This window comes from Humulus lupulus, chromosome X (assembly GCF_963169125.1).
Source record: "Humulus lupulus chromosome X, drHumLupu1.1, whole genome shotgun sequence".
NCBI lineage: Eukaryota > Viridiplantae > Streptophyta > Magnoliopsida > Rosales > Cannabaceae > Humulus > Humulus lupulus.
Genome location: NC_084802.1, coordinates 195638244 through 195662532, shown reverse-complemented (window position 1 = coordinate 195662532; position 24289 = coordinate 195638244). Strand labels below are relative to the sequence as shown.

The window sequence follows — 24289 nt, the reverse complement described above, 5'->3', positions numbered from 1 at the left end:
AAAGGAAGCCAGACCAATGAACAATTCTCTCATTCTTGATCTGAATCTTGAAGCCTGAGATTTTGGGTGAGATTTTCAATCTGAATTATGGAAGGGCTAGGAGATCTCTTAGATGGCAAGAATCTAAGTTTCTGTGGCTGGAGTTTGATCTGTAAATGCTCAAACCTTGCTGTTTAAAGCTTTTGTCAGATCTAGGTTTTGAAGTTTTGAGATTGTTTTAATTGTTTCTGGGATTTTGAATGTTTAGTGTATGTTTAGAATTGGTTATATCTGAGTTTCAAGGGTTAGAAACATGTTAGGTTGACTGATTTGGTGAATTGGGGTTGAAACATTGCAATTTGGGGTTGAAACTGTTAGAAAAAAATGTTTTGCCTCAATGGAAATTGATAATAATATTACAACTCTATGCAATATCTTACAAATAATGATTGATTAAAAGGAGTTACAACTCTATAACTGAAAATTACAAATAAACAAAGTAAATGAAGAAGATGATGAAGAAGAAGAGAATAGTAAAATACAACTCTAAGAAAAATGTTACAAATAAAGTAAAGTGTTTGAAACAAAAGAAAAGAAAAGATTACAACTCTTGAACAAGAAATACAAGTAAAAGAACAAAAGAATAAGAAGAAAACAATACAATAGAAAGAAGAACAGAAATACAAGAAACTTTCACTTACACAACCTAAGTGAAGAGGGTTGGGGATCACCAACTTGAACAAGGTTTAAAACCTTTGTCCAAAAGCTTATTTCCCCCTAACTCAAGCACTAAGGGATCTCTCTTAGATATTGGAAAAGCTATCTGAAATTATCAAGCCTTAAGGTGTTTATAGCCAAGTGCCCTAATGGATAGAAATGTTGTGTCTTTCAAGTGAGCTATAGGCTCCTATTTATAGAGTTTAGAGAGACCTTTTGAATTTCAAATTCCACCAACCCACATAGTTGTTACCAATGTTTAATTGGATCAATATGTAATTAAAAATGAGATTTGAGAGTTATTTGGGTTTTTTGAGCCGTTCAACAAAGATTGAAAAAACTGAAAAATTGGTCAGTTTTGGTCTGTGGCCGCGACCACTGGTCTCTGACCCACAGGCCGCGGCCATTGAATGTTGGTGGCCGCGACCACCGACCAATTTCAGCACAAAAAATGTATTGTTTTTCCAACGGTTTCAAACCCTCCCAAATGATTTTGTAACTTCCAAAACACATTATTGGGGTTAAAATCATAAATCTAACAGCCATATCACATATGGCTTTATGAAATTCATCTCAATATTGTGTAACAACAATTTTACACAATAAAGGGTAATATTTGGAAGTTACAAATTTGTAACATCAAATATGTTACATTATTTGGATATATCTCATATATCTAAATATTGTAACTCTCTATTATAAGTTACAATATGTGACACACTTTGTTACGTTTATTTAATCTAAAACATTATATTATAATATAATATAATATTACATTATATTATAAAATAATATAACATTCCCCCACTAGATTAAATAGTTATATATTGTAACACTTATTTAATCAATCATTATATTTTGAAATATAACATATCCCCCACTTGATTAAATAAGAACTCTCTCTTATAGGAGTCATTGCATTAGTGCATAAACCAAAGTGTTTTTCAACTTGAACTTTACTATAGTGTAATTATCACAAAATTTGTCGAAAATTAGGTTGCACTACGCATTGAACCATCTTTTCATGATGACAAATCGGTGATAACACACACACCTTTGCGATGTTCACTTGAGACCTCTATGTCTCGCTTTGCACCGTTAATGGCCATGTGCACTTTCCATTCATGGACGTTCTTGAGAATATTCCCAATTCTCATGAGAGGCGGCACCACCCCTAGGTCCATATAGGTAGAATTCTTACAATATTTCGTTACCAAAATTACTTGTCTTTACAAGACTGAATTCCATTAAAAAAAACTTTCGGTTTTAACCCTCCACTTGGTAACACACAAGTACTCAATATCTCAGATGGGACTTGTTTTGAGTACAACTAATATTCACTTGATTGACTTGTTGTTACCTATTGAACCTAACACTAGTTGAATAACTAGTGTTAAGATAGGTTACCATCAATCGTGAATCTCTTTAGGGAGTTTAAGTCCCATCCCTCGAGATGATGCAGCCACTAAATCCCTCGTTAGTGGCTTAGTGAAAGGATCCGCCAGATTTTCACTTGTTCTCACATAGGATATTGAGATGACTCCTCTTTGAATCAATTCTCTTACATATCCATGTCTTAGACTAATGTGTCTAGACTTCCCATTATACACTCCGATGTATGCTCTAGCCAATGTCGCTTGGCTATCACAATGTATCGATATTGTAGATACATTATCTTTGATTAGGGGAATCTATATCAACAGATCCCTTAACCATTCGGCCTATTTGCCGGTAGCAGCTAGAGCTACGAACTCTGCTTCTATAGTGGAATGAGATATACAGGTTTGTTTCTTGGAATCCCAAGAAATTGCACCTCCACCAAGTGTAAATACCCAACCAATTGTGGACAAGTTGTCCCCAAGATTGGATATCCAACTTGCATCTGTATATCCTTCTAATATCGAAGGAAATTTGGAGTAGTGAAGGCTTAGTCCTTTGGTTTTCTTGAGATAACCTAGGACTCTTCCAATTGCCTTCCAGTGATCCACACTTAGGTTACTTGTAAACCTACTAATTTTACTTACCGCAAATGCAATATCAGGTCTAGTACACTGGGCAGCGTACATTAGACTCCCTATAGCACTAGCGTACTCCAATTGAGCCACCGCTCTTCCTTCATTCTTCTCTAGTTTTACACTATGATCGAATGGAGTATTGGCATCTTTAACCTTGAGATGGTTAAATTTGTTCAATACTTTCTCAACATAGTGGGCTTGCCCTAACGCAAAACCCACACTATGTTTCTTTACTTTGATACCGAGTATGGTATCAACTTCTCCAAGATCTTTCATCTTGAAGGTTGATGATAGAAACCTCTTCGTTTCTTCTATCCCTTTCATGCTATTACTTAGAATAAGCATGTCATCCACATATAAGCAAACAATGATCACATATCCCTTACAAGTTTTGGAATACAAAACTAAACCCATTAGACATGATGGCTTGATCAAATTTCTCATGCCATTGCTTAGGAGCTTGTTTCAATCTATATAAGGATTTTACAAGTCTACAAACTTTATGTTCATATTTTGGTAGGACAAACCCTTCGGGTTGTTCCATATAGAACTCCTCATTGAGGTCACCATTAAGGAATGCCGTTTTGACATCCATTTGATGAACATACAAGTTATGTATAGAAGCTAAAGCGAAAAAAATTCTTATAGAAGTTGTTCTTGCAACAGGCGCATAGGTATCGAAATAATCAATACCCTCTTTTTGCCTAAACCTTTTAGCTACTAATCTAGCTTTAAATGTTTGGATACTGCCGTCAGTGTGGCATTTTCTCCTAAATACCCACTTACACCCAATTGGCTTAGACCCCGGTGGGAGGTCTACCAATTCCCAAGTGTTATTGGAAAGAATGGAATCCATCTCATCATTGATGGCTTCTTTCCAAAATGCACTATTTCTCGATTTCATAGCTTCTCTATAAGTCTTAGGATCATCCTCAACGAGAAGTACAATAGGAATTTTCCTAATGACTTCCTCTCTATTTCCTTCTTCCATGTAGAATGAAATTCATTGAGAATCTATCTCATCCACTACTAGACTTTTATGATTGTTAAGCCTTTGACTTCTTCTAGGTTCAAAAGGTTGCTTTACATCCTTTTGAGAATTCTCCTATTGAGAATCAACTTTGGATGTAGAAGCTTGAGAATTGTTCTCATATAACAAATTCTCCTTTAGAGATGTTGAAGCTTGAGAATTGTTGTCGCATAACATATTCTCAAAGAATTTAACTTCTCTAGATTCAATCATAATATTAGACTCTAAGTCTAATAGCCTATAAGCTTTACTATTGTTGGCATAACCAACAAAAGCACACTTTATGGCTCTTGAACCTAACTTTGTTCTATTAGGTTCGTTTTTCTTGCAATATGCAAGACACCCCCACACTTTGAAGTACCCTATGTTGGGTTTTCTTCCTTTCCATAACTCATATGGAGATATCTCATTTTTCTTCATCGGTATTCGATTAAGAATGTGACAAGCTGTTAAAAGCGCTTCACCCCATAATTTGAAGTTCAACTTAGAAAACACCAACATAGAATTTATCATCTCTAGATAAGTCCTATTTTTCCTTTCGGCAACACCATTGTGTTGTGGTTTATAAGGTGCAGTGCACTCATGAATTATACCATTTTCTTCACAAAATGTATTGAATTTATTAGAGAAGTACTCTCCTCCTCTATCACTTCTTAGCACCTTAATCTTTTTATTTAGTTGGTTTTCAACTTCTAATTTATACAATTTAAAAGCATCAAAAGTTTCATCTTTATGCTTTAAAAGAAACACATAGGTATATCTACTAAAATCGTCTATAAAAGTAAGAAAATACATTTGACCACCTCTAGTTAAAACACCATTTAATTCATAAAGATCATTATGGATTAAATCTAGTAAATTAGATGATCTTTCTACACTAGGAAATGGTTTCTTAATCATTTTCGCATTAGCACATGTTTCACATTTACCATAGTTTTTAATATTGCATGCAATCATACCAAATTTTACTACTCTTTTCATGGTAGAAAAACTTATATGCGATAGTCTAAGAAGCCACAAAAATAAAGAATCATACTCAACAATATAGGCGGAATTAACATTTTTATTGATAACATTGAAAGTTACATCATTGGTGCATAATTTAACCATACCCTCACAAGAGTACCCATTTCCCAAAAATACATTTGATTTGGTAAGTATAAGTTTACCGGACTAAAAAACGGCTTTAATGCCGGGCTTGCCAAGCAAATCACCACTTACCAAGATTCTACTCATTTCGAGAACATAAAGTACATTCACTAATGTAACTTTCTTGCCGGAGGTAAAGTAGACATCAATAGTACCTTTGCCAAGTACATTGGATTTGCCCTCATTGCCCATTTGTATCTCATGGTTGCCCTTTGACTCTTCAAATGTCTTGAACAATGATTTGTCATAGGTGGAATGGACGGTGGCACATGTATCATACCACCACCCTTTCACCTTGCCTTGGACCGCATTCACCTCACTAAGGGTATCAACTATGTTTTCCTCTTGAGTTGCGTTCACCTTAGGTCCTTGTTGGTCTTTTCTATGCCTACTGTAACGACCCAAATTTACTAATAAGGCTTAAGGGCCTTGATTAGTGTGCCGGGAGGGCAAGATGGGAATTATGTGTGGTTTTTATGATTAAGATGTATGATTATGATTTTAAGCATGTTATATGACTATGTGGATTATATTATGTGATAATTATGATATGTGAATTGTACTGCATGGGTGCTGTGATACAAACGTGATGCACGTGCCAAGACGGTTCTAGGAAACTAGATAATGGTAACTGGTGATTTGGTAACCTGCGTAACTGTTGGTAACTATAGAGAGTAACAGGTTTGATTGGGAAAGTGGTAGAATTGCAAAGTTAGGGAAAGGACAAATAAGCCCTTGAGGTCTAGTTAGTAAGTGATATTAATGGAGGGTTAAAATGGTATTTTGGCAGTTAGTAGATGAGTTTGAGCTGAAGGAATAACATTTACGTATAACACTTTGGGAGTTGGTTTATGCTGAATATTGGAGACCTAGAAATATAACAGAAGAAAGAAGGAAAAGAGAAGCTGAACTCTAGCTCTTGGAAGGAGAATCAAGGGGGTGATTGAGGTTATCAACCAAGCTTAGGCCAAGAAAACTCAGAGGTAAGGATTTGGCTATAATATGTTTAAGTTTCAAGTCTGAATTTTTAGAGATGAATATGAATTGAAGCAAGTTGGTGGCTGGTTTTGCATGAATTTAGAGTTGGAGTAATCAAAAGGAGAAGGTGATTTGAAGCTAGAGTTGGGGAGAATCCAAGCTGAGTACTTGACTGAGGTAAGAGTGTATCATGTTTAAATTTTCGTAGCTGTTATGGTTTAAGAATCTAAAGGGGCTGGTTTACACATTTCTCAAGCTTTGGTTCAATGGTTTAAATCTGAATTTAGGTGTGAATTCTGTGGGTAAATGTGTAGTTGAGTTGGGTTAAAGTGTTTAAAAGTTGTTGGTTGGTCTATGTGGGGTTTCAAACAGGTTTTGGGGCTTGGGTATGAAGTTGGGGTGATTTGGAGTGAGTTAGGCTCGGGAAAAACGCGAAGGAAAACCTAGAAATCTGGGTCTGCGATGGTGTGCCGCGGCACAGCTTTTGCTTGCCGCGGCCTAGGGGTCTCTGGTGTTGGGTGCCGCGGCACAAGGAAAGTGGTGCCGCGGCACAAGGCAAATTTCAGGGTGTTACATTTTGCAATTTTTGGCCTTTGCTCCGGGGGTTCGGGGGATGTCTCCGGGGTGTTGTTCTAAGGTTTTGGGGGTTCCGAGAGTGTGGGTTAGGTACCGGGAAGGTAGTCTTGGATTGGTTAATGACAAAGAATATTATATTTGTGTTGTGATTAGGACTTTGGAGAGGCTCGGGGTAGAGGACCGTGCTTGTGGCTACGTGGCATCGGAAACCAGTGAATTGAAAGGTAAGAAAACTGCACCCGAATGTATGGTTGTGATGGGACTAAGTGCTCCCGAGAGTTGTACTGTGTCATCGTTGGTATTATGCCAAGGGACACGTTTAAACGGTCTAAGAGTACCGTTCATGATTTTAGCGCACGGGGCGCGAATTGGCCACTGGGAGCCAGAAACAATAGGATAACAGAGGGAGCAGCCTGTGAGCGCTAGCCCTGGTTATCGTCTGTGCAATATGCATTATGAGTTGAAATGCTTTGTATGTGGTATACTTGAATGATGATATACTTGAATTTATGAGATGCTATATGAGTAATTGCCTTGATTGCTAGTTGTTCATGCTCTAGTGTTGCTGTGTTTTCTTGCTGGGCCTTGGCTCACGGGTGCTTCGTGGTGCAGGTAAGGGCAAGGGCAAGCTGGACCAGGCCTGAGGTGGAGAGCTCCGAGGTGTAATGTACATAGCCAGCCGTTCGATCACCGTGGTCGAGGAGTGGGTCAGGACAGAGTTTACCTAACTGCTCATTTTGCCTTAGTATGGCCAGTCAATGTATCTAAACTTTGTAAATTTTGTAAATGGTTTTTACACTGTCAATTTTGGGATCCCATGTACATAAACAACGTTTAGTAATGAGAACAGAACTTTTGAGACCAAAACGCTTTTAACCCTAGTACCTTTACTGTTTCTGTAACACGTTTTTACTTTAATGACTTGGTTAGCAAGTCTGGCACTTTACAAACACACAGTGTAACGGTCCTGGCTATCCAGGGCGTTACACCTACACTCTCTAGCATAGTGACCCTTTTTCCCACGCACAAAGTAAGGACCTTTCTCGCCCTTAAACTTGTTTGGGTTGGTTTTTGGACCCAAAGGTTTCTCATTACCCTTTTTCCCTTTGTTTTTGGGATGTTTTGGTTGTGACACCGCATTTGCTTTGGAAGTCTCTCCATTAGACCCCTCCACAAGTTTATCTCTACATATCGATTCCTCTTCGATTCAAATATGTTTTTGGATTTCTTCCAAAGAATAATCCTCATTTTTATGAAGGATTCTTTTCCTATAGCTCTTCCAAGTTGGTGGTAATTTAGCCACTATAGCACCAACTTGAAAGGCCTCGGGAAGCTCAATCTTTAACACTTTCAATTTATTAACAATAATTTGCAATTCATAAATTTGAGGAAGAATAGGTTTATCACCAAAAAATTTGAAATCGAAGTATTGAGATATCAAAAACTTTTTGGTACCTTCCTCTTCCGCCTTAAACTTTTTCTCAAGTGCATCCCATATTTCCTTGGCCGATTTGGTCTCGGTGTAGAGGTCATATAGCCTATCGAATAAGGCGTTGAGGATATGACCCCTACAAAGGAGATTGTCCTCCTCCCTCTTCCTTCTTTTCTCCACCTCCTCGGGAGTGTCTTTGTCGGATGGCTCGGCTAGAGGTTCCAAGGAAGACTCAAGGATGTAGGCGATTTTGAGAGTGGTTAAAAGAAACCTCACCTTGTCTTGCCACCTAGTAAAATTGGATCCATCAAACCTATCCAATCTCACTAGGTCTTGCTTCATGATCTTGATGGTTTCCCATTCCATTGAAACAAAAAAGGGATAAGCTTTTGAATGTTAGGAAAAAATGTTTTGTCTCAATGGAAATTGATAATAATATTACAACTCTATGCAATATATTACAAATAATGATTGATTAAAAGGAGTTACAACTCTATAACTAAAAATTACAAATAAACAAAGTAAATGAAGAAGATGATGAAGAAGAAGAGATTAGTAAAATACAACTCTAAGAAAAATGTTACAAATAAAGTAAAGTGTTTGAAACAAAAGAAAAGAAAAGATTACAACTCTTGAACAAGAAATACAAGTAAAAGAACAAGAGAATAAGAAGAAAACAATACAATATAAAGAAGAACAGAAATACAAGAAACTTTCACTTACACAACCTAAGTGAAGAGGGTTGGGGATCACCAACTTGAACAAGGTTTAAAACCTTTGTCCAAAAGCTTATTTCCCCCTAACTCAAGCACTAAGGGATCTCTCTCAGATATTTGAAAAGCTATCTCAAATTATCAAGCCTCAAGGTGTTTCTAGCCAAGTGCCCTAATTGATAGAAATGTTGTGTCTTTCAAGTGAGCTATAGGCTCCTATTTATAGAGTTTAGAAACACCCTTTGAATTTCAAATTCCATCAACCCCCATGGCTGTTACCAATGTTTAATTGGATTAATATGGAATTAAAAATGAGATTTTGGAGTTATTTGGGTTTTTTGCGCCGTTCAACAAAGATTGAAAAAACTGAAAAATTGGTCAGTTTTGGCCTGTGGCTGCGGCCAGAAACATTAATGGCCGCGGCCACTGGTCTCTGACCCACAGGCCGCGGCCACTAAATGTTGGTGGCCGCGGCCACCGACCAATTTCAGCACAAAAAATGTGTTGTTTTTCCAAACGGTTCCAAACCCTCCCAAATGATTTTGTAACTCCCCAAAACACATTATTGGGGTTAAAATCATATCTCTAACAGCCATATCACAAATGGCTTTATGAAATTCATCTCAATATTGTGTAACAACAATTTTACACAATAAAGGGTAATATTTGGAAGTTACAAATTTGTAACACCAAATATGTTACATTATTTGGATATATCTCATATATCTAAATATTGTAACTCTCTATTATAAGTTACAATATGTGACACACTTTGTCACATTTATTTAATCTAAAACATTATATTATAATATAATATAATATTACATTATATTATAAAATAATATAATAGAAACCTAGGTTTAAAATCGCATATGTGATTGCTTTATTCGGGGACTAGCGCGACTGCGCTACTCGACTAGTTAGCCCTGGCGCTCTGTGAGAGCGACCGCGCTAGCTGCCCAAAAATGCATATTTTTTAGATTTTGATGCACCCATTTGATACAATTGGAACATTTTTCGATTGAGGTTTATTGCAGTAGAGTTTTAAGACATTCTTAAGAATATTTTGAGTATGAATTATCTTTAAGAGGGACATGGGAATATTCTTTAGATGGTTTTTGGTTTGGCTTGAGTTTTAAGCTTTCGATGTTATATTATATGATAGACTCTCGAAGGATACTTGAAGAGATGTGTTAATATGTGTGGAGCGCTACTGGAATTAAGGTAAGAAGAGTGGACATCTGCACACAGGGTGTATGCTCGACGTACTTAAGTGTGGTAACTTTTTATAATATATTATAGATTATGTTATAAGCTATACTATGAATTATGTTAGGAATTTTGTTACGAATTATATTGTGAACTATGTTATGAATTATGTTAAGAACTATGGTATGAAGCATGTTATGAATTATGTTAGGAGCTATGTTATAAATGATGCATGTTGTGTGTGACTGAAATATGTAAGAATACAATGTATGTTTGCGTGTCATGCTTACAATATAAAAATGCATGCTCACGTTACGATAAATTGCATGCTTACGTTACGGAAAATGCATGCTTATGTTAATTCGTGCTCGGTTGCACAACTAACTAGAACAACATTGGTTTACGGCTAGAGCGACACCGGTAATACTTGTTATAGATTGAATATGCTATGCTAGGATAGGTTATTTTATGCTATGTTTACGTTATGCTATGTTTCTGCTACACTATGGTTTGGTTGATAGAATACATTGTACTATAGTTATGTTACTGATAATATGATTGATTTTTGAACTTTGTGTGATAAGATATCGACTAGAAGTTGTTTATGTTTTAGGTTGTGAAGATATGAGTTAGTTTATGTTTATGCTTTATGTTTTATGTTTTATACTGTTGGGCTTTGGGGATAGTGTCCTATATAGCTCTTCTTGCTAGGTGTTAGCTCACGGGTACTCTGTGTTGCAAGTAAATATATAAGTGCAGTGATGAGGCGATGAGTTGGGGAAGGCTCAGACATATGTGTGCATGTCATGATCGGTTGACCTGGGGGTCAAAGGGGCTGCTATGTATGCATTGTTTTAAAAGTCTTCAAGTCATGGTTATATGTTAAGTTTTAATAATTTGTATTTTATCTACGATATGCATGTAAGGAAACAGTTTATTTTAAATTTCGAGATTTCGAGCTGCATATTTTGTAAAAGATATTTAATTGATGTTTGTTTTCAAATGAGTTTCGATAAATGTTTTGTAGTAAATTATTTAGTTTATGTCAGGTCGTTACAAGTTATGTAATCTTTTCTCATCTTTTTCATTCACAAATATAATATTATTTGTTAATATTATATATATATATATATATTTTTTGTCATTTTGATTGTAATCATATCCATTGTTATATATTTCTAACAGCTAGAATTTTGAAGAATGGTGAGTCAATATTAGGGTAAATACTCCTTATATATTCATTGCTAGAGAGGAAATGTGTACATTAGGTAGCTTATATATGACTAGCACAAGCTAAAGATAAATGAGCACAAATACACTTGTAAAGTAAAGATTCAATAAAGGAAAATGAGTGTTATGGTCAATCTCCTATTTCAACTTCTTGGTTAGCCTTCGCCCCAAAAAACACATGCTGGAGTATTTTTTTCATGGTAATGTTTGCTATAATTACGTCATCCTTCCTGCAATTTAAAAAAAAAAAATGAATAGTTTACAGTGCCTTTGTGAGCACGAAAAAGACTCTATAAATAGGGCTCTAAAGGCAGTGAGAAAAGTGAACTCTTTTGTGCATTATTCGTGAGCATTATTGTAATATTTGTGAGAGTTCCTCTTTGTATTCAAGATCATAAGTATTCACGTGATCTTGTAGAAATATGTGTGTTTAGTTTTAGTGGTGAGTTTATACCATGTTCATGAGTGAATACGCATTGTAATTTGAACATAACGTTTATAGTCCTCGGGAGAAGATTTTTACAAGCCTTGCGTCGGGAGGATGCAAGCACTCGCTGGCCATTGAAGGGAGTTCAAGTGGTTGAGCGTTTCAATCAAAATCAGATTAGTAAAGAGAAGTACAACAAAGTTGCGGCAAATCTCAAGAGGGAGTCTTGTTTTGTTTAAGTCAATACTTTGTACTTGTGATTCTTTATTAATTGGTTTTATTCTCTGGGCGTGGCCCCAATGAGTAGGTTATCCGAAAGAGTTTCTGAACCTTGTAAAAATTCGGTGTGTTCTTTAATTTTTGTACTGTTTATTTATTGTGTTCAATTTCTGTCGTGACAAGTTCAGATTCTGTCCCGACAGAACTGCTATCTGTGTAAACAGTTAATTACCATTCTGCATTTTAATTAATTCATGATTTAATTAATTTAGTAATTACTAAAAACGGAATTTCAAAATGGAAAGAAAATACTCCAACATTTTTATTTTTAGGAACGAAAGTTGAGTAAGAAATTAAAATAAGGGATTGTTGCCCCGCACATCCTCATATATGACAAACCAACTAACAAAACAGAGGGAGTAATGTCATAGTTGAATTATATTCTTATATAACCTTAATAATATTTATTATAAAAATAGAAATAAACGTTTATTGTGGTAACCGACATTATTATAAAAGAATCGCGTGGAATTTTACAGTGCTTGGACGATGGGAAACAGAGAATTCATAAAAAAGAAAAGTGTTTAAAATGTGACATAATCACGAATATAAATTGGAAAAAAAAAAGCATGGAAAATGAAGAAATAAGCTGTCATTTTATCAATAATGTTGCTAGACTTCGAAATACGGTGGGGCTGCTTATTGTGAGATCGAAAAGGAAATCCAAATTAATCTAGACCATTAATTAATATCAGCATGTTAACATCCTGGATTGAAATTATATATATATATATATGGAGCGACTATAAAGTATTATATTTTTTTGCAATATTGATTCATTCTTTTTCTATTTCGGCACCTGAATAGTTATAATCTCAAATTTTTTTATATAATGGTGTACATTATAGCTATCTAGAACATCCTACAAATTTTTAAGAAATTCTAAATAAATTATGGTATCGAAACAGGGTCTAAACTGTCTGTTGCACGCGTGCCTGTTTTTTTGTATACGCGTGTAAAATTTGACAGTTTAAACTCTGTTTTCGGCATCGTAAACTATTCAGAATTTCTTGAAAATTTGCAGGATATTCTAAATACCTACAATATATACCGTCATATAAACAAATTTGAGATTATATTTATCCGAGTACCGAAATAGAAAAATAATACACCAATGTTGCAAAAAAAAATAATGCATTGTAACTGCTCCCTATATATATATATAAAAGCTTGATCGCCGAGTTTTCACTTTCGTGGTCCATTGAGTACATTACATTGAGTATATTACATGTGCTATCAAAATATACAGCCAAACATTATATACAAGTTGCGTTAGTTTAATTTAATCAATCACATTTATTAAAACTAAAATTTATTATATTAAAAAATAATAATATGTCATTGTAATATTTAAATACATATTTTGAGTTCACACAAGACTAATACTATCAAAACGAATTTCCCTCCATTATGCATCTTATAAAATCATATTTATAACATTTTTTTTTTGGGCTAATTAATGTATATACCACACGGTCCACACCCCAGTTCAGACCACGTGGGCAAGCCTTTTGTTTGCCTCTTATAAAACCTTGTATTAATATGAATGAAAAAGTATATATATACTAAAATGACAACTTACGATCTACACGACTATACCCACTAGTTATATTCACTAAAAAATACAATATAGTTATGCATATAAATTTATATATATATTTATATTCCGCTTATTAAATCTTAGCAGCGATAATTTCCATATTAATCTTTTGTATCTTATATTATTAAAGAAATTTACTTTGTAACTAGAGCCTTAACCAACTACAAATAGCTTAGGTGAACGACAAATCATTGAATCATGTATGTTGAAAAAGAAAGAAATAATTGATACTGACATTAAAAATAAATATCGAAGAAAACTAGCTACAAACCACAAGTGCGGTTGTTAAGAGAGTTCATATTTAATTGTGGCCACAACTTAAAAGATGGTCCTGACTAGTATGGTCTGAACTTAGCAAAACCTAGTGAAAAGATTATTAAGATTATTATTTCATTTATATATACATATGGTGGATATAATGATAACGTATATATTAAGTCAAAAAGATTATTAAGATTATTATTTCATTTATATATACATATGGTGGATATAATGATAAGGTATATATTAAGTCAAAAAGATTATTAAGATTATTATTTCATTTATATATATATGTGGTGGATATAATGATAAGGTATATATTAAGCTCACATTCAGAGTGTATCTAACACCAAATAAGATGTTAGCACAGTAACTACTATTGATATTCAGAAGAGTGTGTCTAACACCAAATAAGATGAATCTTATCACAGTAACTACTAATGATCTTATCACAGTAACTACTGTTCAGTAACCACTATATACGGTGGATATAATGATAACGTATATATTATAAGATGAGCCTCTACTATTAAGGAGGAGAGAGGTAAGACAATTCTAAAATGCCTACCATTTATGCTCCACTTTAAAAACATATATAAAATATTGAAACTATTTTTTTTTTATATAAAGTTTAGATTAAATTAATATACTTGGAAAATTAAGGATCTGATTGGTTTACGATTGGAAAACTGTATTTTTGAAAAGTGAGATTCTGAAATGAAAATCTGAATTTAGTGACTAAAAACATGTTTATGAAAATGTGATTGATTCAATATCTGTAAACTGTTTCTGAGTTTTAAAAAATTGAATTTGTCATTGGTATTAAATTTGAATGTGTAATTGGTTCAACTGAATCTGAATATTATTTTAATTTTATATATTCTATATACATATAGATTGTATAATATTAAATTTTTATTTATCAATAGATTTAATTAAGTAAAATTTAATAATATTGATAAATTAAATTTTAATAATAGTGCATTGATTAAATTCTCCTATAGGGGCTTTACTTTAAGCCCTACCGGTGGGGCTCTCAGTGTTCTCGACCCATGAACAGCTTTTGGCGCGATTTTTTTATGACTGTGTATATTATAGCTATTTAGGACATCCTGCAAATTTTCAGAAAATTTCGAATAGTTTACAGTACCGAAAACTAGGTTCAAACATGTTGTTGCACGCGTGACTAATTTTTTTTTTATGCGCGTGGAAAGCAACATATTTGAACCTAGTTTTCGGTACTGTAAACTATTCGGATTTTTCTGAAAATTTGCAAGATGCTCTAAATAGCTACAATATACATGGTCATAAAAAAGAACCGCGCCGAAAACTGTTCAGGGGTCGAGAAACAGTGAGAGTCCTACCGGTAGGGCTTAAAGTGAAGCCCCTATAGGAGAATTGTCCAATATATATATATATATTTATATATATGGAAGACTTCTCAATGGTTACTACCCATAGATATGTACTAACAATTATGATGATGTGGCAACATAGTGACTTGGTATAGTAAGTCACTAACAAATAAATATTTTTTTTTCTACAATAATTTCGAATTTAGTTTTTTTTTTGTCATAATTAATGTTGTTTCCAACTAATGAGAGACACTAGCTATATTTAGAAATTAACATACATTTGAGAAATGAAAAGTTTACAATATTATATTTTTTATAATAAATACACGTTTTTCGTCAGGTAAAATTGAAAAATAGAGAAAAAAATATTTTGCTGTTTCCAATTATATAGGCAAAAGTTTAAAATCATATTCAGATTTTGTTGCCTCTTATTTTTAGTTTTTGGAAACAAAAAATTGAATCCTAATCCCATACCAATCACACCCTAGAAGAGTTTATATACTAGACAATGGAAGTGAGAATTTATTCTCTAATTAATGTGGGACAAAGTTACATCTCTATTTTAAATTTTAATTTGTATCAACAGGGTGTTGTTTAGTAATAGTTTAGCAAAATGGGAAAGTATTTTTCAAAAACATGTTTGTTAAAATTAATTTATTTTTATTTTGTTAAAAAAGAATAAATATTTTTGAAAAAAATTACTTTCAAAGTTTGTTTCAACTATTTTTTTTTTTAAATATAGAGTAATGTTTGCTAAAATTACTTTTATTTTTATTTTGTTAAATAAGAATAAAAAATTACTTTCAAAATTTGTTTAAACTATTTTTTTATATACCTTGCAAAATACAAATTTTTTCTAAGTATAAATATATTTTATCTTTTTTTTTTTCACTTTTTCAACTTACTTTCTTACTTATCACTTTCTCACTTCATTTTTCTCTTATAAATCTCACTTATCTTATTTTTTTACTTTTACTTTTAATATTTGAAAATAGTTCTGAAACATACTTTTGTTTTTTATTTTTAAAAAATAATAACAAACTAGTAGTTATAAAATGCATTATTTTTTTAAATAAGGAAAAAAAATATATTTTTTCAGATTTTAAAAAATAATTGAATTTTGGGACCACGACATGTCGTCTCTGTAAGTCTTTTCGAAATTAAAAAAAATCAGCAATTTTTTATTTCTAAATAAATTATAAATCTAACCAAATCATATCATATTAACACATACTTAATAACTTAATATTTTCAACACTCATAAATAATTCGAAAAAAAATATAAATTAATTTCTAACATCAAACAAAGTAAACCATATATACCAACACATATATAAATCCAAATAAATTTTAAAACTAACATTAAAACATAGTACATACGACATGTCGTCTCTATAGGTCAAAATATTTTGAATCTATAGAGACGACATGTTCTCCCTATAGGTCTTTAATAAAAATTTACAAAAATAAATAAAAAAAAAAAAAAGAATCCAAATTTCGTAGTTTTGTGTGTTCTATTGTGACAACATCATTATTGTTGCAATAGATGTTGTCGTAGAATCAATTTTTTGTAGTCACTTTCAAATTTCAAGTGGGTATCATCATTATGTAATTGAAATTAATTACATATATCATTGTGCTTGGATATTGTGTCTAATTTTTATGTGAGAATCAATTTCCCACAATTAATAGTCTAACACTAGCTAGTTCCACCGACCGGTGTAATATTTTATGTAACTTCAATTTTTTTTAATCTTTTGTAACACCTACTATAGATAACCTTTTATTTATTTATTTGTGTTGGAAATTTGTGTGCAAGATTAATAATTCTTAGTCATTTTTTGGGGCACAATTTTGAGTTAAGCCCCCTATGAAATAATGAAATGATTTTATAAATTTGTATTCTCCTACATGAGTACATTAAATTTGACGATTTATTTGCACAAAATTTTTGTACGGTGAATGAGAAATTTTCACCAATAGGAAGGTAAATTTTGAGGTATTTTGTAGTCCCACATAGATTGTGAAACTTCATCTTTTATCTTCTTAAGGCTATAAAAAGAGAGCACTTCCTTCTCCTCGTACACACTACAAAAAATTTATAAAGAACAATTTGTTGGAAAGTAAAAGATTAGCTGCTGTGGTAACCTTATATGCTTAATTTCTTAATTTCTTTATTTATAATATTGTATGCGATGTCTATTATATTTTATAACAATTTATTTATATTTGTCACACTTGTTTGATTTTGATGTTTTTTTATTTTCATGTTTTTTTTTCATAAGCTTGAATTTTAGTTTTGGTCATAGCCATATATATATATATATATATTGTGGGGACTATTGTAGCCAATCAGATTGTAACGACCGCTTGTGGCTAAAACTTGTAAAACATTTTTTTGGACCCCTATAAATTGAGAGTTCTTATCCTCATTTTAACACACCAAATCCGAAATCTGCCTACCTTCTTCTCTTCAGTTAAGGTGACTAGAGCTTAATACTTGGTGTAGAGCAGAGAGAGAATATATATCAATATGGAAGTAGCTCGGGTGCTTCACATGAACAAGGGGTCCGGGGACACGAGCTATGCTCAAAATTCCACAGTTCAGGTTTACAACCCGTTCATTAATTCTTAACTTTTTAAGCCCTAATTATGGAAATATATATATGTGTATTACATATAAATATATATATAGCTCGTTTTTGTATGCATGTGTGTATAGATCCACTAGTACTAGTGTCATGTGAGAGAGATCGAGTACATATATATATATATATAGTGCTCTGCTCTTGTTTATCTATAATGATATGTACAACTTTCTAGATAAGAATGCAAGACATTTATATGTATTGTATGCAGAGCAAAATACTGTCCATAGCAAAGCCATTGATGGACGAAGGCATACTAAAGATTCTGAAGAAGAGTATTCCGGAGAGCATGGGAATAGCAGACTTGGGGTGCTCGGCGGGGCCAAACTCTTTGGCTGTGATAATGGAGATAGTGGACGTTATACACGCTGGATGCCGCAGCCTAGACGGGTCCTTCCCTGAGTTAAGACTGTTCTTAAACGATCTCTTTAACAACGACTTCAATAACATTTTTGCTTCTTTGCCAACTTTCTACAACCAAATCAGAAAAGACAAGGGGCCTGGTTTCGGACCCTGCTACATCGCCGCCGTGCCTGGTTCATTTTACGGTAGATTGTTCCCAACAAACTCCCTCCATTTCATTCACTCTTCTTCCAGTCTTCACTGGCTTTCTCAGGTATAGTTCGTATTCCTATTTCATTTCAATGTTCGAAACAAATTAATATTACTAATTATTGGTACTTGTTGTGTTAATTATCGTGCTATATGTATGTAGTGCCAGTGCTGTGCCTTCTGTCCGTCTTTAATTTATTTATTACACAGAACAGACTAAGAAAGACGAAAATAATTATATTATATATATATATTTTAAATGATATAATTCTGTAGACACTCATTCAAATTAACCTCACAAATTGTCTCAAAGATATATAGAAAGAAAAAAAAAAAAAGCTGAGGAATATATTTATATATATAAACCATATATATTATTTAAAGTTGATGAGGAAAAAAAAAAAGGCTATGGAAAGGTGTCAATATCAAAAAAGAAAGATTCTCTTTTAAATAAAAACAAAAACAAAAACATATAATGTATAAAAAAAAAATGTTTATGTGAAGAAAATATAAACCATATATATTGTTTTAAGGTGTAACCCAAATAGCCCAACAATTTTTATATATATATATATTTAAAAAAAACTTTTTTTTATTAATCTGTGCTTTCCATTATAATTATAATCAAACACAATACCTAGTTAGTTCTAGATTGAATTTGAAATCCAACGATATAAACGATATGTATTTTTAACTTCTAATTAATTATAACAAACCTCTCTAACCATTCATCATTTAATAATAGTATTAGTACGTACGTAGAAGTTCTTGTCAGTTTTTTAAAGCCAAAACATTAACTTACAATATAAAGTTACTGTGTAAACTGTACAAAAAGAGTACATTGAAAAGTACTAATTAGAATTTTATTGTTCTATTTAATGATATATATATATAGCTACATTAACATTCTCATCTCATCGTTGGCATGATGAGCTTGTATAGAAGCTATACAGCTTTGCCAATTCTCGTGCGCGTAGGATGCAAGTACGGTTTGAAAGATTAATTTATATAATTAGCCTAAATATCACTCTAATTACTTACATATATATATATTTATATAATATTGTATATATTTTTCCATGTTCCCAAGACCCCTTTAACTATCTCGTACTTGTAAATGAAAGTCATACATCCCGACAAAATAAAAATAAATAAATGAATGAATAAAAGCCATGCATCGTACAAGTTACCTGGTCCAACACACCAATTGGCATGTGATGATCATGATGTGGTCCAACTATTTATTTGTTTATGAAAAACTCTCTGGGTCGACCGCCCATGTGTCTGTGTGCATACATTTAACAATTATAGAATTTTGTTCTTTTCTCAGAAAATAACTTCGTATTTGCTATATTTTATCAATACATGTTTCCGACAATAACTATGATGTTTTTCAATGCAATCTCAATATATAATTATTGATATATATATACATTTTTTCAAAAAAAAAAAAAAAAGTCATATATATATGTGTGTGGAATTTGGTGAAGCCATGGTTGAAGTTTATATTAGGGAAAAGGCCCCCAATATAAACTTATGAACATACTTATGCTTTGTTTTATTAATTTTGTCTACGAGATTTCCTGACTTAATTAGAAACATACAACAGTTTAAATATTATAATTATTATTTTATTTTTTGTGAAAGGATTTTAGTATTATTTCGAAAAAAGATTAAAAAAAATGATTTTATCTACATATATAAAATTGAATATTATATATACGTACGTACAGGTTCCTAAGAGTTTGGACGGCGGTGATCGAGAGAGAGGATTGTATATAAACAAGGGAAAGCTCTACTTGTCAAAGAGTAGCCCACAGTGTGTTCTTGACGCATATTTGAACCAATTTGAGGAGGACTTTTCTCTGTTTCTGAGTTCACGTGGTGAGGAGGTGGTGAGCGAAGGTCGCATGGTGTTGTCATTCATGGGCCGTACATCATCCGACCCCACCACCGAGGAGAGCTGCTACCAATGGGAGCTCTTAGCCACTGCTTTAATGACCATGGTTTCTGAGGTAATAACTCACTCACTACTCTCATTCAATTAATTAATTAAAAGTGACAAAAGTCAAGAAGAACTACTATTAGACAGAGATACATACATTGCCTCCGTAAGGACCGTAACTATATATATATATATAAAGGAAAATTATTAGAGGAATGATATATACATATGGATTGATGGAACGTTGCAGGGTTTGATAGAAGAGGAAAAGGTTGATAGCTTCAACGCACCGTATTTCGCACCATGTCCTGAAGAGTTAAAGAGTGTGGTAGAAAAAGAAGGATCTTTCGTTTTGGAGAGTGTGGAAAGTTTTGCGGTGGATTGGGATGGCGGTGCAGTAGATTATCAGCAATACACCACGGTGGCCGAGCTGTCTCGGGCGAGAGGGCAACGAGTGGCCAAGAACATTAGAGCTGTGGTTGAGTCAATGCTGGGCTCCCATTTTGGTACTCATATTTTGGACGACTTGTTTCGGAGATACCAAGATATCGTTGCTGATTATTTATCAAACGCTTCCACCAAATACATCAATTTGGTCATTTCCCTTCGGAAAAAGGACTGACTACAGTCTACACCTGCCACCCAATTAAGACTACATTTACCAACCTACCTACCTACCTACCTACCTATATGAATAAAATGTACTTCTGTGGACTATCTATCTATCGTTATTCATTAATATTAATCGCGCCCCTCGTGATGCGTATTCGTAAGAGAAAAAAGGTCCGCTGTCCCAAATTAAAATTTAATCTCTAATTTTATAGTTAAACGACAAAAAAAATTTTAAAAATATTTTTGGAAATAAAAAATAGAAAAACACATTAATATTATTGCTCCCTACGTTAAAAGAAATAAAATACATAACATATTTTTATAAAAGTTAAAATCATAAGCCATTATTAACATAATATAACTATATGTGATTTTTTTTTTCAAAACAAAAAATAAGGTTAAAATTGTCTGATATTAATATTAAATTTAAATTAAAAAAATACAATATTAGTTCTATTTAAATTAGGGGAATAGTAAATCTTATTCAAATTAAGATTATACAATCAAATTTTCATTTTTTTTCCTTCTCCTATTATTTTGCATAAGGAAACGCTCTTTCTTCGCTCTTATTTTATTGTAGAAGAATACATGTAAGTGCTATTTTTTTAAAAAAAAAATAAAAAATCACATATAGTTATGTTATATTGGTAATGACTTATGATCTGATTGTAACTTTTATAAAGAAATATTATGTATTTTATTTCCTTTAAAGTTGAGAGCAATACTGTTAACCTGGTTTTCTATTTTATTTTTATTTCCAAAAGTATTTTAAAATTTTTTAGTCGTTTAACGTGACTGATTACCAAAAAAAATAGACTTTTAATTAATTGAGATTAAATTTTAATAAGGATTTATGACAAATGTCACCAAAAAATAGGACTTTTAATTAATTGAGATTAAATTTTAATAAGGATGTTCAACAAATTTTATATTTAACCGATGAATATTATTGCTAAATTTAAATTGAGATTATTTTTCTTTTAAAAATAAATTATTATTATTTATTTTTTTATTGGAGAAAGAATCTAGCATTAATTGAGGAGAGATAATTAAAAGCTCTGTTAATTCATTTTAACGTTGTCAAATAATTTTATTAATAGTTAATTAAATTAAATAATGTGTCTTAAATTAGTTGGTGGGACAGAGATGAAACAGTATAATAAGGATAGCAGATTTTTCTTCGTAAGACGTTGGTAAAATATATATCACGTACGTTTCATTGTTATTTATTTTAGTTTTGCTATTTAGCATTATGATTATTATTTCTTATAAAATGAAAGGAACCATTCTATTGCACAAAAATTATTCCAATTAAATTTCTCCATAATGAAGAAAGGAAAGACGTAAATAAGTTTCCTCAAAAAAAAAAAAAACTTAAATAAGTAGCTAATCTGAATCATTGCGTCCTCTATGAACCCGAGGTATAACGACTTTATATCAAGCTAGAATATAAGCGGACCTACATAGGTTCTTGTAACGACCTCCTTTCTTAACATACATATATATAGTGAATATAACAATACTGAAATTCTGAATTTACAAAAACTTTATTAAACAATACATAACTAATGTTCATAACCTCAAACCATACAATACTCACAACTAAATAAAAACTTTATCTTACATACAAATCTTAATACTTTTATAAATAATTTTCGTGGCGTTACTACACCTTAACGTAGAAATGAAGATGTATCCAACCGATAAATTGAAAAGCCTTATGTAAATTACAACGTTCATGAAATACTTTTAAAGCTTTAAGTAAATTATAAAGTTCACAAAATACTTTTAATGAAATATAATTATAAAATCAAGTTTCTCGTTTATTTATAAAATAGCATAGCAGAACTCCACTCCTTTCAGGTCAGCCCCATATGTACAGTCATGTTGGCTCCACGTATACTCATCAACAATTTATATTTGGGGCCTCTTACCTACAATACAAAACATTCTCTGATGAGCTAAGGCTCAGTAAGCAGAATAACTACCTCATATGCATTAAAATAAATATGCAACATGTTATGTATTTTCTTTCTTTCACTTTCCTTTCTTTTGGGCCCTAGAGGATGCTGCTGCCGGCATTACATAGGGAATCACATTCCCACCTGAACATAAACATGATAATAGGGAATTTCTCCCTCATAAACATTCATTATATAGGGACGTACATCTCCCTCCTTACATTTTTGGGACGTAGGTCTCCCAAGCAGCACCTCTACTTTAACGTTTTCAATAACTTGTTTGTGAACATTAAGCGTGCTTATGCATAAGAAATATAACATTCTTAAAAATAACTTATGCATAAAAACATGTCAAAATAACATATAAAGCATATAAATGCACATAAGACACATAAAAGACTTGTATTGTAGATAAGGATTCTACTTACCTTGCGTCTTGATAAAACAACCGAAATTGTTAGCTTCCTGATAAAAACACAAACTATTAACTTACATAAAATCTACATTATGAAATGTTAGCTTATAATTGTTATTATCCCATTTTTCCTGTTTTATTACTTATTTTATGTCCAGGCGTATGGTCATACTATATTTGTCCATGGCAAGGTCTTGGTCTAAAAGTCGTGGTCATGGTCATACGAAAAAGTCCAGGTCATAATACTTGTCCATAATAATAGGAAATAAGGTTATAAGAGTCCATAATAATAGTCCAAAGTATGACCATAGCCTATATAAGTTTAGTATTATGAAGATACATATAAAATAGTTTATATTTCAATTTTAGCATTGTAAATTATAACGACATGGTAAAGTAATTCATAATTTAAAAGCATCAAAAGTTTCATCTTTATGATTTAAAAGAAACACATAGGTATATCTACTAAAACCATCTATAAAATTAAGAAAATACCTTTTACCACCTCTAGTTAAAACACCATTTAATTCACAAAGATCACTATGGATTAAATCTAGTAAATTAGATGATCTTTCTACACTAGGAAATTGTTTCTTAATCATTTTTGCCTTAACATATGTTTCACATTTACCATAGTTTTTAATATTGCATGCAAGCATACCACATTTTACTAATCTTTTCATGGTTGAAAAACCTATATGAGATAGTCTAAGATACCACAAAAATAAAGAATCATACTCAACTATATAGGCGGAATTAGCATTTTTATTGATAACATTGAAAGTTACATCATTGGTATACAATTTAACCATACCCTCAACAGAATACCCCTTTCCCAAAAATACATTGGATTTGGTAAGTATAAGTTTACCGGACTCAAAAACGTCTTTAATGTCTGGCTTCCCAAGAAAATCAACACTTACCAAGTTTCTACTCATTTCGGGAACATAAAGTACATTCGCTAATGTAACTTTCTTGCCGGAGGAGAAAAAGACTTCAATGGTACCTTTGCCAAGTACCTTGGATTTACCCTCATTGTCCATTTGAATATCATGGTTGCCCTTTGACTCTTCAAAGGTCTTGAACAATGATTTTTCATAGGTGACATGGACGGTGGCACATGTATCATACCACCATCCTTTCACCTTGCCTTGGACCGCATTTTTATGAAGGATTATTTTCCTATAGCTCTTCTAATCATTTCGG

The 24289-nt window shown here is 32.4% G+C and overlaps 1 protein-coding gene across 1 annotated transcript; it reads left to right on the top strand.

The window, feature by feature from the left end:
- The first annotated feature begins 17374 nt into the window (after nucleotides 1–17374).
- LOC133807093 (probable jasmonic acid carboxyl methyltransferase 2) lies at nucleotides 17375–21438 on the top strand. Its single transcript, XM_062245241.1, has 4 exons — nucleotides 17375–17558; nucleotides 17810–18214; nucleotides 19884–20165; nucleotides 20346–21438. The coding sequence occupies exons 1-4, from the start codon at nucleotides 17484–17486 to the stop codon at nucleotides 20715–20717; spliced, it is 1134 nt and encodes a 377-aa protein (XP_062101225.1). The 5' UTR covers nucleotides 17375–17483; the 3' UTR covers nucleotides 20718–21438.
- Nucleotides 21439–24289: the final 2851 nt, after the last annotated feature.